This window comes from Euleptes europaea, chromosome 7 (assembly GCF_029931775.1).
Source record: "Euleptes europaea isolate rEulEur1 chromosome 7, rEulEur1.hap1, whole genome shotgun sequence".
Taxonomy (NCBI): domain Eukaryota; kingdom Metazoa; phylum Chordata; class Lepidosauria; order Squamata; family Sphaerodactylidae; genus Euleptes; species Euleptes europaea.
Window position 1 is genome coordinate 94,952,342 of NC_079318.1, and position 14,860 is coordinate 94,967,201.

General features: G+C 45.7%; 1 protein-coding gene and 1 non-coding gene across 2 annotated transcripts in view; one reads left to right on the top strand and one right to left on the bottom strand.

The window, feature by feature from the left end:
- The first annotated feature begins 3,034 nt into the window (after positions 1-3,034).
- TRNAA-CGC (transfer RNA alanine (anticodon CGC)) lies at positions 3,035-3,105 on the top strand. The gene has a single exon. It is a non-coding gene; the product is annotated as a tRNA-Ala (tRNA).
- Positions 3,106-12,941: 9,836 nt separating this feature from the next.
- The window catches only part of LOC130480898 (RNA-binding protein FUS-like), a 56,966-nt gene continuing 55,047 nt past the window's right edge, over positions 12,942-14,860 (bottom strand). Inside the window, exon 3 of the mRNA XM_056853520.1 lies at positions 12,942-13,083. Coding sequence (XP_056709498.1) covers positions 12,942-13,083 — 142 coding nt within the window. The remainder of the gene's footprint in view (positions 13,084-14,860) is intronic.

Here is a 14,860-nt window from a genome sequence, read left to right on the forward strand (position 1 = left end):
CTTTGGGTGAGTGAGGAGCAGAAGTGTGAGGCCATCTCACCCACCACAGACTCATGATACTGTGTGTGTACTGGGAACATTACTGAAAGTCATCCATTCAATTTGGGCAGACACTGCATGTAATATTAATAGCCATGGGATTCAAGTGGCACCTTTGGGATGGGGTGGGGGAATGAAAGGGCCTGATCAAAACTAGAGGAAAGAGATTTTAATGTTTTCTCCTTTGGGGAAGGAGTCGAGTCAGATCCTTTCATGTGAAAGAGAAAAGGCTAATGATTACAAAACGGTGGTTAAGTAGCAATAAAAATAGGTGTCTGCAAAAATCCCCAGGCAATTTGATCCGTATTAAAAAAGGCATTCATTACTTCATATTGTTTTTTCTAGATGCAGTTATGCAGACTAAACAAGTCTCCCAAGTTCACGTTGAGATGGGCAGCCCTTTCTTGAAGGGGGGGTGCTGTTAGGCAGCGGCTTCCCACCCACTGAAAAATAAATCAAAGGAATTAAAAATAGAAGAGTGGGAATATGCCCCCATTGAGGAAAGCGAGGCTATGCCACCAAAAAAGGTGTTTTGCAACGCCACAGCTTGAGGTGGGGGCTCCCAGGGCAAAAGGGGTTTGGAAGCTGCCTAACTTCTCTTCCACCCCTGGGAATGCCTTGGAACCCCCCCCCCCCCATGCTGATGTGGGCTTCTCCATCTAGGAATTCCCTACCAGCATGGCTGCACTGGCAGTGGGGGCTGGTGCAGCTCCATGGCTCCCGGACGCCAGCATGTTTGCCCCCTCTCTGGTGTAGGTGCCACCTTATTCTGTGATAAGGTGGTACCTATGCCAGCACAGGGTCACGCCAGCTTTTAAGGAGCTTTGCCCGCTTTCAGGATTGCCACTTCCGACTCCAGGCTATTTTGTGCTACTCCTAGGCTGCTAAGTGCTAAAGTTAAGAGTAACATTCCATTAAAATACACATCTACAGCCTTGGAGAGGAGGAGGAGGAGAAGAATAAGGAGGAGGAGGAGGAGGAGGATGTGGTGATGGCTGCCACCTTGGAGGGCTTTAAGAGGGGAGCGGACATATTCATGGAGGAATGGGGTGTTCATGGCCATTAGTTAGAATGGATACTAGTCATGCTGCATACCTATTCTCTCTAGTATCAGAGCAGCATGCCTATTATTTTGGGTGTGGTGGAAAACAGGCAGGATGGTGCTGCTGCAGTCGTCTTGTTTGGGGCTTCCTAGAGGCACCTGGTTGGCCACTGTGTGAACAGACTGCTGGACTTGATGGGCCTGGGTCTGATCCAGCAGGGCCTTTCTTATGTTTTTATGTGAAGAAGAAGAAGAAGAAGAGTTGGTTTTTATATGCTGACTTTCTCTACCACGTAAGGAAGAATTAAACTGGCTTACAATCACCTTCCCCTACCCACAAGACACATCCTGTGAGCTAGGTGGGGCTGAAAGAGTGTAACTGGCCCAAGGTCACCCAGCAGGCTTCCTGTGTAGGAGGGGGAAAACAAATCCAGTTCACCAGATTAGCCTCCGCTGCTGATGTGGAGGAGTGGGGAATCAAACCCAGTTCTCCAGATCAGACTCCACCGCTCTAAACCACAACTCTTAACCACTACAGCATGCTGGCTCTGAGCGCAAGCTTGCATGTCTTTGGAGAAGGATTGCATATATTGCATACAAAAGATCCAAAGAACCCCCAGCATGTCCATTTGAAAGATTCCTAGGTAGTAAGGCTGGGAAAGTCCTTTGGCCAATGCTTCCGAAAGTCAAGTGGAGTTACAGAGCACACCACTGGTCTAGATTCATTAGACTCCATTGGATTGTTTATATCCTATGTTCTCATGGAAGGGATGTGGATAGGGTTGCCAGCTTCAGGCTGGTTAATACCTGGAGATTTTGTGAGTGAAGCCTGAGGAGGCTGGGGTTTAGGGAGGGGTGGGGCTGCAATGGCTATTTTCTCCAGGGGAACTGATCTCTGCTGCCTGGAGATCAGTTGTAATAGTGGGACATCTCCAGCCACCACCTGGAGGTTGGCAACCCTAGATGTGGCAAGTGGCCAAGCACAAAGTTTGCATTAATATACATCAGGTTCTACTTAAGGGGGAAAAAGAGTTTCCACAAAAACTATAGCTAGACCATCCGCCCATGTTCATCAGTATTCGTTTGCAACACTAATGGCTCCATTTTTAACAGTTTGCTAATGGTAATATTTTAAAGGCTGTGTTATCATTTTATCAAGTTTCAATTTGGGTAATCCCCTTTAAACAGGTTCTCCAAAGAGGCAGCATCTGCATTGTCTAAACAAACTGCAGCATGCTAATTGCTCGGGAGAGAGATGAACTGGACCATATCTCTGTCCCCAGGAGGCCACTGACAGAGAAGTCTTCTTTCTTTTTCCTAGACATACCCTGATAACAAAGAGAATAGAGGTCTTTATACTCACCCTGCTGAAGAAGATGATGTCCAAGCAAGTTACCGAGTGAATGAGAAACCCCTGGGAAGAGCGACCTTTTATACCGTCTTTCGGAATCGAGGCACGTGGTCAAAGGGTTGATTGGTTCTCAAAGCATCCACTGCCAGCCCATAATTCTGCTCCCGTGATCCAGTCATTAGGTTTTGACTCATGTCTTCAGTGATCTGGACTGCATGGAAAGATCTGATTATGGCGTGTGCGGGTGCCTTCCATCACACCGCAAGTATGTAGTCACTCGCTTCAGCTTTGTGGGTGGCAGGGAGTCTTTCCCAATGACTTTCGCACCCCATCTTAATTCGTAGAAAAGTCCATTGTGTGGGAAGGACAATGTAGAATCATAGAATCATAAAGTTGGAAGGGGCCATAAAGAACATCTAGTCCAACATCTAGGGGAGGGGTCGTGGCTGAGTGGTAGGGCATCTGCTTGGCATGTAGAATGTCCCAGGATCAATCCCCAGCATCTCCAGCTAAAAGGATCTGATAATAGGTGATGTGGAAGATCTACATAAGATCTTGGAGAAAAGTTGCAAGTTGGAGTAGACCATACTAATTTTGGGGAAGGGCCATAGCTCAGTGGTAGAGCATCTGCTTCGCATGCAGAAGGTCCCAGGTTCAATCCCCGGCATCTCCAGTTACAGGGACTAGGCAAGTAGGTGATGTGAAAAACCTCTGCCTGGGACCCTGGAGAGCCGCTGCTGGTCTGAGTAGACAGCACTCACCTCGATGGTCCAAGGGTCTGATTCAATAAAAGGCAGCTTCATGTGTTCATGTGTTTTCCTGGGGGCTCATGCCTTCTATAATGTAATTATAGGAGACAGGATGCTGGCCTAGATGGGCCACATTGTCCTTTCCATAAAATGTCTAATAGTACGAATGAAGATTGGGTGCGAAATACATTAGGAAAGACTACGTGCCACCCACAAAGCTGAAGTGAGTGATTACATAGTTGCGGGGTGATGGAACACACACATGCACCATTATCAGACCCATCCATGTAGTCCTGATCGCTGAAGGTGAATGAATGAGTCAAACGCTAATGACAGCATCATGAGGGCAGAAGTAAGGGCAGGTGGTGGATGCTTTGAGAACCAATCAACACTTTGACCAGGTACCTCAACTCCGAAAGACGGTATAAAAGGTCATTCTTCCCAGAGGTTTCTCATTCACTCGATAACTTGCTTTGACAACGTTTTCTTCAGCAAGGTGAGTATAAAGACCTTTATTCTCTTTGCTATCAATGTAGGTCTAGGAAAAAGAAAAGAAGACTTCTCTGTCAAAAGCCTCCTGAGTAGTGACAGGGCAGCATTTTTTTTTAACAACGGGAAGAGATATGGTCCAGTTCACCTTTCTCCCCAGCGATCAGCATGCCACAGTTTGTTTAGGCAATGCAAATGCTATTGTCAGCTCAGGCGTCTATCCCTAAAGTCCCATAAACAGACACGCTCAGGCAGGTGAACCTAAGCAATGCTAATTTATTAGGAGCAAAAAGACAGATTTACAGAAGTTGACTGCCTCTCACGCAGGAGAGGTTGTTAATGGGGTCTAAGCAGGTAGGTTACAGTATAAAAGCAGTATAAAAGAAAGTAAAACAAAGTGAAACCACAGTGCAGTTCCTAGAGAATCACAGACATAACGTCAGTGATAAACCGTATGCAGGATTTGCAGCATGTGAACAAAACCTTGACTAGCAGCCAGAACCTGGCCTTGACAGGAAGCCAGCCTCTGGCCTGCAATTGCCAAACTCCTATTCCAAAGGTAGCAAAGACCTGACAGTTATCTCTCTGGAGAACCAGTTTAAAGTAGATTACCCAAATTAAAACTTGATAAAATGATAACACAGCCGTTGAAATATTACCATTAGCAAACTGTTAAAACCCAGTCATTAGTATTAAAAACCGACTAATACAGATGAACCTGGTCAGATGGTCTAGCCACAGTTTATGTTATAGTGAGTCTGTGCTGGATTGGATGGCCCACACCCTTCTGTTCCAGTACCGAAATGACACTTCTCTCTCTGCCTTGTCCATTAGGGTTACTCAAGCCACAGAAAAGATGAGCCAACAACAACAGAGAGGAGCCAGCTGCTGCTGTTGTAGCTGTTGTGGTGGTGGAGGTGGCGGTCGTGGTGGATGCTGTGGTGGAGGAGCTTCTTCATCTCAGCAGAGCCAGAGGAGTGGAGGATGCTGTGGAGGAAGCAGTGGAGGATGCTGTGGAGGTCGAAGCGGCGGCTGTTGTGGGTGTTGTGGAGGCTGCTGTGGCGGCAGAAGCGGCGGTGGCTGCTGCGGTGGAGGACTTTCTCAACAGAGGCAGCAGAAGATCCCTCCCCAGAAGCTGAAGTAGATGCCTTCAAAAAGAACCAGAGCGTCAATGCACAATATCTACCACACAACACATTTCATGTCTTCGAATCCTATTCCAATGTTTTGGTTTGTGAAGACATTAAAAATTAATAACATGCAAATGAAAGCATTTTGTGGTCTTTTTTCCTACTGTTACTGAGTCACAGATATGTTCGTCATCCACACAAAGACACAAGTAGATTCCAAGGCAAGTCTGCACACTGTGTGACCCACCTACCAAGTAGGGCAGCCCACCAGGTATACAAGAGGCCTTATACTGTTTCTATTGGGACTGTAAAATCAATCATCATCTGAGGTGAGACTGGTAGCCTTTTTTATTCTCACAGCAAAGCTGTGGACTTCATTCCCCAGGCCTGACCAAGCTGTAGACTTCATTCCCCAGGGAAGTCCATCTGTTCCTTTCTATCAGTATTTTCTGCCCATGGATAAAGACCTTTTTGTTTCACTTGAGGTCCCTTTATTGATCCTCCTTCCAGTTCATGTTTTTAATTGTTGTTATATATGTGTGTATATATGTATTATTTTTCATGTGGGCTTTTAATAGTTTTTAAACTGCTTGAGGGCCCCAAAATGGCTGGAAAGGTGGCATAAAACATGTCAAATAAATACAATACAATGCTAATGTGGTTTAAGTAGGGACACCAACGCTTGGCTGGTCATCCTTAGGAGCATTGGGGATTGGAGACCTTTTTGATTTCTGAAAATAGGAAATGACATCATGACACTGTAGAAATTTCAAAATATCTATGGTAAAATCCACAGTGCCATGTAGGCTTACTAGGTCCCTCTTCTTCGGTGGGAGGTTTTTGGAGTGGAGGTGGGGTGGTGGTCGCGTGCTCCCGGAAGTGCTGCATTGCAAAGGGCCGGTTTCCAATCGAATGGCCCCTTGTGATGCGTTTTACACCCGGACGTGCCTCATCGCAACAGGCCTTTCCCACTCAAACTGGGAGTTTGAGTGGAAACCGGCCCTTTGCAATGCAGCACTTCCAGATGTGAACCGGAAGTGACCTGTCTAGGCTTGCCAGGTCCCTCTTTGCCACCGGTGGGAGGTTTTTTGGGTGGAGCCTGAAGAGGGCGGGGCTTGGGGAGGGGAGGGACTTCAATGCCATAGAGTTCAATTGCCAAAGCGGCCACTTTTCTCCAGGTGGTCTGATCTCTATTGGCTGGAGATAGGTTGAATTAGCAGGAGATCTCCTGCTACTACCTGGCAGTTGGCAACCCTAGACCTGTCCTTGCCTGCACAGATTGCCCACCGACCCTCAGCTGGTCAGCAGGCTGCCAGGTGGATTAGCGGGGGTTTGCCTGCCACCACCTGGCACTTGGCAACCCTAGTGCCATGACTTTCCTTTTTGTATCAAAACAGACATGAGTTCATGTGGTTCTAGAAACGTCAAGCATTTCTATAATTTTTATAGAGATTTTTTTAAAAATCCTAAAGTGATGACATCACCTCCTGTTATGAAACAGGAAGAGACTTCCAGGTGCTGTTTTCCCCTTATATCCCCTCTGCTGCTCCCTTGAGCAAGGACAGGGGACAGGGAGCAATACCTGGAGATCTCTCTCCATTACCAGGTAAATGACAACCCTTGGGGTTTCAGGATCCCAATATCTTATTTTGTTCTTCAAGTCAACTCAATTTTTTTTGAAAGAATGAATGAGAAAACTGATAGATGGTGAACAACACTTCAACAGAAAGTAGAGAGTTTTTTCCTAACTAAAATAGTGGTTTCGTTTAGACCTGTCAATACCTTAGACAACCTCCAATATTTCCATTTCCTCTGTTCACTATCATTGGGGTTTGTCTATGACATTGTCATCCCACCCTTCCCTTGAGGAGTTCAGGGCATCATTTGTGGTTCTCCCCTCTTCAATTACATTCTTGCAACAACCTTTTGAAAGAATCTTGGCTGGGATGACAATGTCACTGGGTTGAAGGAGTAGAAAAGAGCAAGAATCCAGCAGCACCTTGTAATTCATTTGTGTGAAAGCTTCTAGCAGACCCCTTCAGCTTTTTGATGGGAATTATTGGTGAACACCTTGAATAGTAGGGTTGCCAAGGTGAACACTTTGAATAGTAGGGTGGCTGGAGATCTCCTGTTATTACAACTGCTCTCCAGCTGATAGGGATCACCTGGAGAAAATGGCCACTTTGGCAATTGGACTCTATGGCATTGAAGTCCCTCCCCTCTCCAAATCCTGCCCTCCTCAGGCTCCACCCCCAAAATCTCCAGGTATTTCCCAACCCCGAGCTTGCAACCCTATTGAATAGTGAGTTAAAACAGATACTGGGCACAGATAATTTCTTCAGATAACATTTTCTCTCTTAAAGCCTTATTAATACACTTTAAGAAGAAGACTCGGTTTTTATACCCTGATTTTCTCTACCTTCAAGGAGTCTCAAACTGGCTTACAGACACCTTGTGAGATAAGTGGGACTGGAAGAGTTCGGAGAGAGCTGTGACTGATCCAAGGTCACCCAGCAGGCTTTGTGTGGAGTGGGGAAACCAACCCAGTTCTCCAAATTCTCCTCCTCCTCCTCTTCTTCTTCTTCGAAGAGGAATAAAAGAGGAATCACAGAGAAATTCTTCCTTTGAAAGATAATAAAGGAACCAATGAGTACATCTAAAAAAAGAAGAAGTGGATTGTGGAAAAGGAAGTCCTCTTCTCAATACAATTCTAATTAGCAGGTGATCATGCTTAGCTTCCAGGCTGAAAAAAGCTTTACTTCCAAAGTGTATTAAAGGCATAGGAAGAAGTCATTTCTGTTTAATTGGCCACCCTGGCTAGGCATGGCTGCCTTTGTTGATCCTTATTATTAATCCCTTAGAGTAAGGCATGTTGAAATACTACCTGGTTAAAGGCTTAACAGTCTGCCAGTTAAAAAAAAAAAAACAGCAGCACTTTAAGGAGGGTGTAATCTGGAGTAATCTGGACTAATTTGAAGTAATCCGGAGTAATTCATGCTTAACATTTTTTTGGCACACCCATACAGGATCCGTTTCCAGGAAATGGGATTTTAATTTTTTTAAAAAAAAACTCTGTCACAAATTATTCTGCTGATTCATTTTGCTATCAAGCTGCCGGTTTAGAAGAAAACATCCCCTTTGAAAAGTAACGTGATCTCAGCCATTGAGTAAGAGGAGCATGCCTTCATCTCTTCATTGCTGAAGATCCTATCTCAAAGCCACAGAAGTAGGTTAGATTGCTCTTTCTGGTCAAGTGCCATCCTTAGCAGCATTTATGGGTAAATGTATGAATAAAAAGATTTATGGGTTAAAAAGGGCAAATGCTGGGTAATTTCTCCCCCAGAAAGGTAACAATAAATGTTGACACTGAAAACTAGAGTTCTAATAACTGACATTGGGACCTCTTGCCAGCGTAGTATAGTGATTAAGAGCGGTGGACTCTAATCTGTTGAGCTGGGTTGGATTCCCCACTCCTCCACATGAGCGGTGGAGGTTTGTTCTGGTGAACAAGGTTTGTTTCCCCATTCCTACATGTGAAGCCTGCTGAGTGACCTTGGGATTATCACAGTTCTCTCCGAACTCTCTCAGCCCCACCTACCTCACAAGGTGTCTGCTGTGGGGAGGGGAAAAGGAAGGTGAGTGTAAGCTGCTTTGAAACTTCTTAACAGTAGATAAAAGGTAGATAAAACCAACCCTTCCTCATCCCCCCCCCCCAAAAAAAAGGTCAGTATGTCCCCAAGTGATTGTAGGTAACAGAAAACGAGATGAAATCTCTTCCCTGTGTTTCTATGTGAAGAAATACTTTGGATGCAAGTGCAAGAGAGCCACTAGCACCGTGGTGGCATGGCATTTTGTAGTGTTGGACTAAGGGTGGGGAGATCATGGTCTAAGTGCCTGCTGAGCCATGAACCTCACCGGGTGATCCTAGACCAGTATTTCTCTCTCTCTCTCTCTCTCTCTCTCTCTCTCTCCCCCCCCCCTCTCTCTCTCTCTCTCTCTCTCTGCCTAATCAACCTAATAAGGTAATTCTGAGGATTAAATAAAGGAAGGGAGAGCCATTACTACTGTCCACGGCTCCTTGGAGAAAAGCAGTCATTAAAATATGGCAGATAAGGCGGAGAAGCAAGATGGTGAACGGAGAAGTCACCTCAAAGCCACGCTCCTCCTTCCTCACATTTTAAGGTATTTATTCTATCCTGGACAGCAGGTCTGTACAAGTACAGCCAGCTTAAAGCTTTTGGAGGGATGAGGAGAGAATGATTACTCTTTCCAGTTTGTGCAAATCCAGGAGTTTTTGATTTAACATCAGCAAGACCAACCTCTCACTTTCCAGCGCTTTCTTATCTTCACAAAAGAAAGAAAGAAGGCAAATGAGGGAAAAAACCTGCAGTAACCCAGAGAACAATTATTAATTTAATAGCTCCTCACTCCAAGCAATTGATATCTTGGATTCTGCCGGAAACTTTCGGAGACTAATCGCTAGATAAAAGGTGTGCTGAAAGTTGACAGAGGATACATTATGTGTTGCTCTGTCATCAACCAAAAGAGAGACTGCAATGAAGAAATCAGGAGGTTGAGACAAGGAAGGGCAGCCATGAAGGAGGTAGAAAAGATAAGTGTAAGGATGGCCATTTATGCAGGGCTGTTTCCCCGCAGTCACCCCTGCCAACTGCTCCAGTGCTTCGTTTTGATTATGCGTGCCTTTCCCAGCCGTCGGGCTGCTTCGCCCCCCCTCCACAGTGCATTTCTGTGCATTTTGCCCACGTTTTCCAGATTCTCGCTAAACAGCATCCGGAAAACATGGACAAAAAGCATGAAAATGTGTGGGGAGAGCAAGACAACCTCTGATGGTTGGTAAAAGCATGCATAATCAAAACGAAGTGCCAGAGCAGTTGGTGGGGTGACCGCGAGAGAAACAGCCATCATTAAATGACCGATGTGTCACTGGCAGCTAAGCTCAAGTTAATTTATGCCATAACATTCCCTATTACTATGCATGGGTAGAAAAGAGCAAGAGTCCAGTAGCACCTTAAAGACTAACAAAATTTCTGGCAGAGTAGGAGCTTTTGGGAGTCACAGCTCACATCTTCAGATATGTATGGGTGTGAAAGCTGGACAATGAAGAAAGATTGTAGGAAGAATGTAGACTCCATTGAAATGGGGTGTTGGAAGAGAGTGTTATGGATACTGTGGACTTCCCCCCCCCCTCCAAAAAGTGGGTTCTGGATCAAATCAGGTCTGAAAAGAGGAAGATCCAAGATGAAATGGATTGACTCTATGAGGGAAGCCATGGCTCTCCGTTTGCAAAACCTGAATAAGGCTGTTAAGGATAAGACGTTTTGGAGGACATGGATTCATAGGGTCGCCATGAGTCGGAAGCGACTTGACGGTCCTAAAAACACACACACAACACAATGGAGATAAGAAGGGAAGTCAACAAAATATAATTGCTTTGTTTTTGAGAAACCTTTAATGCCTTCAGAAGTATTCTGAAGCAGGACATTTTCCATTTTTCAAATCAGGATATCAATATATATAATTGGAAAATACTTGATAAGTTTAGTTTGCTAGGTGAGAAGAGATCTACGGAGGGTGTCTGACATGGTGCGTCAGTGTTCCTATCCATCTTGAAGGCATCTACTTTAGCTTCTGGGCAGGGATCTTCACCTGCTTCTGTTGAGTAGATCCTCCACCACAGCAGCCGCCGCCACTTCTGCCACCACAGCAGCCGCCGCAACACCCGCAGCATCCACCGCTGCCTCCACTCCTACCCCCACAACATCCTCCACTTCTCTGGCTTTGCTGAGATGAAGAAGATCCTCCACCACAACATCCACCACGACCACCATTTCCACCACCACAGCAGCTACAACAGCAGCAGCTCGCTCCTCTCTGTTGTTGTTGGCTCATCTTTTCTGTGCTTTGGTTAACCCTGGAGGAGATGAGAGAAAGAGACAACATCTTGAGTCTAGAGTGTCAAGTGAAAACAAGTTATCTGCTGCTGCCATTAAATCCACAAGTCTTTTCTATAACTATCATTATTGTTCATGACTCATTGGAGTTTCTTTTTAAATAATTGTTATCCTACTTTATCCTCTTATTATCCTCCCAGTGCAATGGAGGATGAGAGAAAACCAGCAGGTTCAGACCTTCATCAAGACTGTGCTCATCTCTGTATGTTGGAAGAAAGCAGAGGGTAACCACCAACGTATACACATTTTTGTAGACCTTATTTTGAAGATTAAATGCAGACCGATCTAATCTGGATTGGCAATGGATTGAAGTGACAATTTCGCTACAACAAATGAAGGCTTTCTGGGAAACACTGGACAAAGTTTTAATGAAATATGGGTACATGGGAAAGAAAGATACAGGGACTGAAGAATCTCAGCCGGTTAGGGCAGACAACACTTTAAATTGTCAAAAAATCCAACTGAATATAAACTACCTTTCTGCATGGAGGGACCATAGTGCAATAGAAGAACACACACTCTTTGCATGTACAAAATTCAAGGATCTATCCATGCAAGCTCCAATTAAGAAGAAGTAGTGATGGCTTTTATACCCCCACTTTTCTCTACCTTTAAGGAGTCTCAAAGCAGCTTGAATTAGCATTATAAAGCAAATAAAAAGAGGCTCTTATACTTACCCTGTTGATCACCAAGGAGATGCTGTCCAAGCAAGTTATGAAGCGAATGAGAAAATGGTAGGGAGGAAGGACCTTTTATACCATCTCTCAATGTCCATTTTTTTTTAATTGAGCCACAAAGCAAGGATGTTGATTGGCTCTTGAAGCAACCAATGCCCGCCCTGACCTCCACTCCCATTTTTGCATTCATTCGTTTTGACTCTCCCATGCACGAGACAGTTATTTTCAATTACCTGGAATGCATATCTGGGTCTGAGCACGGTGCATGTTGTTGCTTTCCATCACCCCATAACTATGTAATCACTTGCTTCAGTTATGTGGATGGCATGAAGTCTTTCCCAATGGCTTTGGCTCTGGATTCTAATTTATAGAATGAGACACTTAATGGACAGGATAGCATGGTTCATATGGGCAAAACATGACCCATATGAGCAAGACTGGTGTAAAGGGTGGTGGACTCTAATATGATGAACTGGGTTTGTTTCCCCACTTCTACTCATGAAGCCTGCTGGGTGACCTTGGGCTACTCACAGTTCTCTCTGAACCTCTCGCACCTGCACCTACATCACAAGGTGTCTGTTGTGGGGAGATGAAGGGAAGGTGATTGTAAGGTGAATTGAGACTCCTTAAATGTAGAGAAAAACTCTTCTTCTTCTTCTTCTTCTTCTTCTTCTTCTTCTTCTTCTTCTTCTTCTTCTTCTTCTTCTTCTTCTTCTTCTTCTTCTTCCTTTCAGCCAGATTAAAGATTGTATGGGCCCCATGTTGTTCTCAGAGATGTTCTAGGAGTTCCTCTAAAAACTCCAAGAAGTATCTTCTGGGGGCCTATTTTGGATTCCTGTCCAAGGAATCAGACCTTTGGACAGGACCTAGTTGGATGAGTAGATGGAGTCCTGGCTTTACTCTCTTGCTGCACCCCTTTATTTTCTTTCCTCCTTTTCTTGAGTCGAGGACATTGTGTGTTGTTGGAGTACTTGGTATTTGATGTGAGTACTTGGTACTTGACATGGGCAACCAGCTCCTCTGAAGGGCCAACAACAGGGCATAGGAGCTCTAGGTGTTCCTCCAACGTTGCCTTCTAGCACTGGGATTTAGAAATTTACCGCCTCTGAAGCTGGAGGTTCCCTTCAGTCAACATGGGTAGTAGCCATTGATGGTCCTCTCCTCCATTAATGTATTGAATCCCCTTTTAAAGCCATATGGACAACAAGCATTAAACAACCCATTAGGTCCTCACCAACCCCTCAGATGAGGTTGATTTGTAACATTCAGCCTGGCAACATTTGAAGCTGGCAAAGAAAGAAAAAAAGGTCAAATTAGGCAGGCGCAGTCCTGAAGTGACTGAATAATCCCACACTGTTGCCACACGGAGGGAAGGGTAAGGAGATTTGCAGCAAAGAAGCGTGACAAGTGAGGAAGGAATGGTTCAACTAACCTCCTGCTCTAGGGTTGCCAACCTCCAGGTGGTGGCTGCGTGCTTCCAGCCACCCAGCCTCTACCCGGCGAAAGTTTGCCGGGTGGAGGTTTGTGGCGGCTGGAAGTGCGCGGACCTGGTGCCGGAAGGGGCCGCCGCCGCTTCCCCTCTGATGGCGGGGATGCAGGCAGCAGGCTGCTTGGAGGTGAGCTTCAAATGCCGGCTGGGGCGGGAGGGCGCGGGGAGAGGGGAACAGAGAGGCATGTGTGGGGAGGGGAAGATTGAGGGAGGGAAAGGTGCCACCGCTGCTTTCCTGGCTGGGGCGGGCAGTGCCTCCTACCCGGCGGGGAAAGCAGCCAAATTTGTTTGCCCCTGGAACATGTCCCCGTGTGTTCAATTTTTTGAATGCAGGGACATAAAACATGAGATAGGCCAGGGACAAACAAATTCGATTATGGCCATGCGTTAATGGCCTTACAGTATTTTCTTTTATTTAACTGTCTTTGATAGCGTTGCCAAACTCCAGGTGGTGGCTGGAGATCTCCCCCTATTACAAGTGATCTCCAGGCAACAGAGGTCAGTTCCTATGGAGAAAATGGCTGCTTTGGCAATTGGACTCTATGGCATCAAAGTCCCTCCCCACTCCAAAACCCGCCCTCTTCCAGCTCCCCCCCCCAAAAAAAAAATCTCCAGGCATTTCCCAACCTGGGGCTGGCAACCCTATTGATAATTGACAACTCGGGACTGGTGAAGGTGCAGGAGGGGGAGAGGTGGCTGTCTCTCAGCCTGGATAAGAGCCCTCAAGGGGCCGGATCTGGCTCCTGGGCCTTATGTTTGACACCCATGCTCTATGGCATTATACCCCACTTAAGTCCCTCCCTTCCCCAAACCCCGCCCTCCTCCGGGGGCTGGCAACCCTATCCTGCTCTCTGCCATCTTGCTGGCTGCACTGCATGAGGCAGCTCTCCATCCTCCCCCCCCCAAACTCCAATGTATTTTCCCTCCATTTTTCTTCAAGAGGTGGAGTTCAAATCCACCCCCATTCAGCATTCAGAAATGTTCTTTGGCTTTCAGTCTGCAGAGTTGCAGAGTTAAATTGTGGAACTCCCTGCCCCAGGATGAGGTGATGGCTGCCAACTTGGAAGGCTTTAAGAGGGGAGTGGGCATGTTCATGGAGGAGAGGGCTATCCATGGCTACTAGTCAAAATGGATACTAGTCATGATGAATACCTGTTCTCTCAAGCATCATAGGAGCATGCTTATTATATTAGGTTCTTTGAAACACAGTCAGGACAATGCTGCTGCAGTCATCTTGCTTGTGGGTTTCCTAGAGCCACCTGGTTGGCAACTGTGTGAACGGACTGCTGGACTTGACGGACCTTGGTCTGATCCAGCCTGGCCTTTCTTATGTTCTCAATATTCCTTTCAGACTTGTAGAGCAGCTTCACCACTCTGTCAGCAAATGGTTTATAACTATTAGAGTCTGTTACTGCCCAGATTTGGGGTGTTCATCTAAATCAGGTGGAAAACTTAAGCCAGCACTTCCTTTCGTGTAGGAGTGAGTGGGAGTAGAAGGAATGTTTCTCCCAAGAGCTCGGGATACCATATTTGTGGACTTGAGCTAATCTGGAAAGCGGCCTATATTCACGCTGGCACGTGTCCAGGTGCACGTGTCTCTCGGACCACACAGGAGAACCAAACACGAGAGATTACTCAGAGAGCATGGAACAGTATGAATAATTAGAAGATAAGAAGAATATGAGTAATGATGATGAGTAATTGCCAAAGAACAATAACTGGTGAAGGGTCAAATCACGCTCATCATTATAAAGTTGTAAAACAGACATCAAGCCACTTCCAAAACAAAGAATCAACCAAAGTCAGAAAATTTAAAAAAGGAGTTAGTAAGGGGGACTAAAATTTAGGTTAGTATTTTCTTATTCTGCATTGTATTATGCTGCAGACCATCCCCAGTCCTAAGGATAGGGCAAAATGCAAAT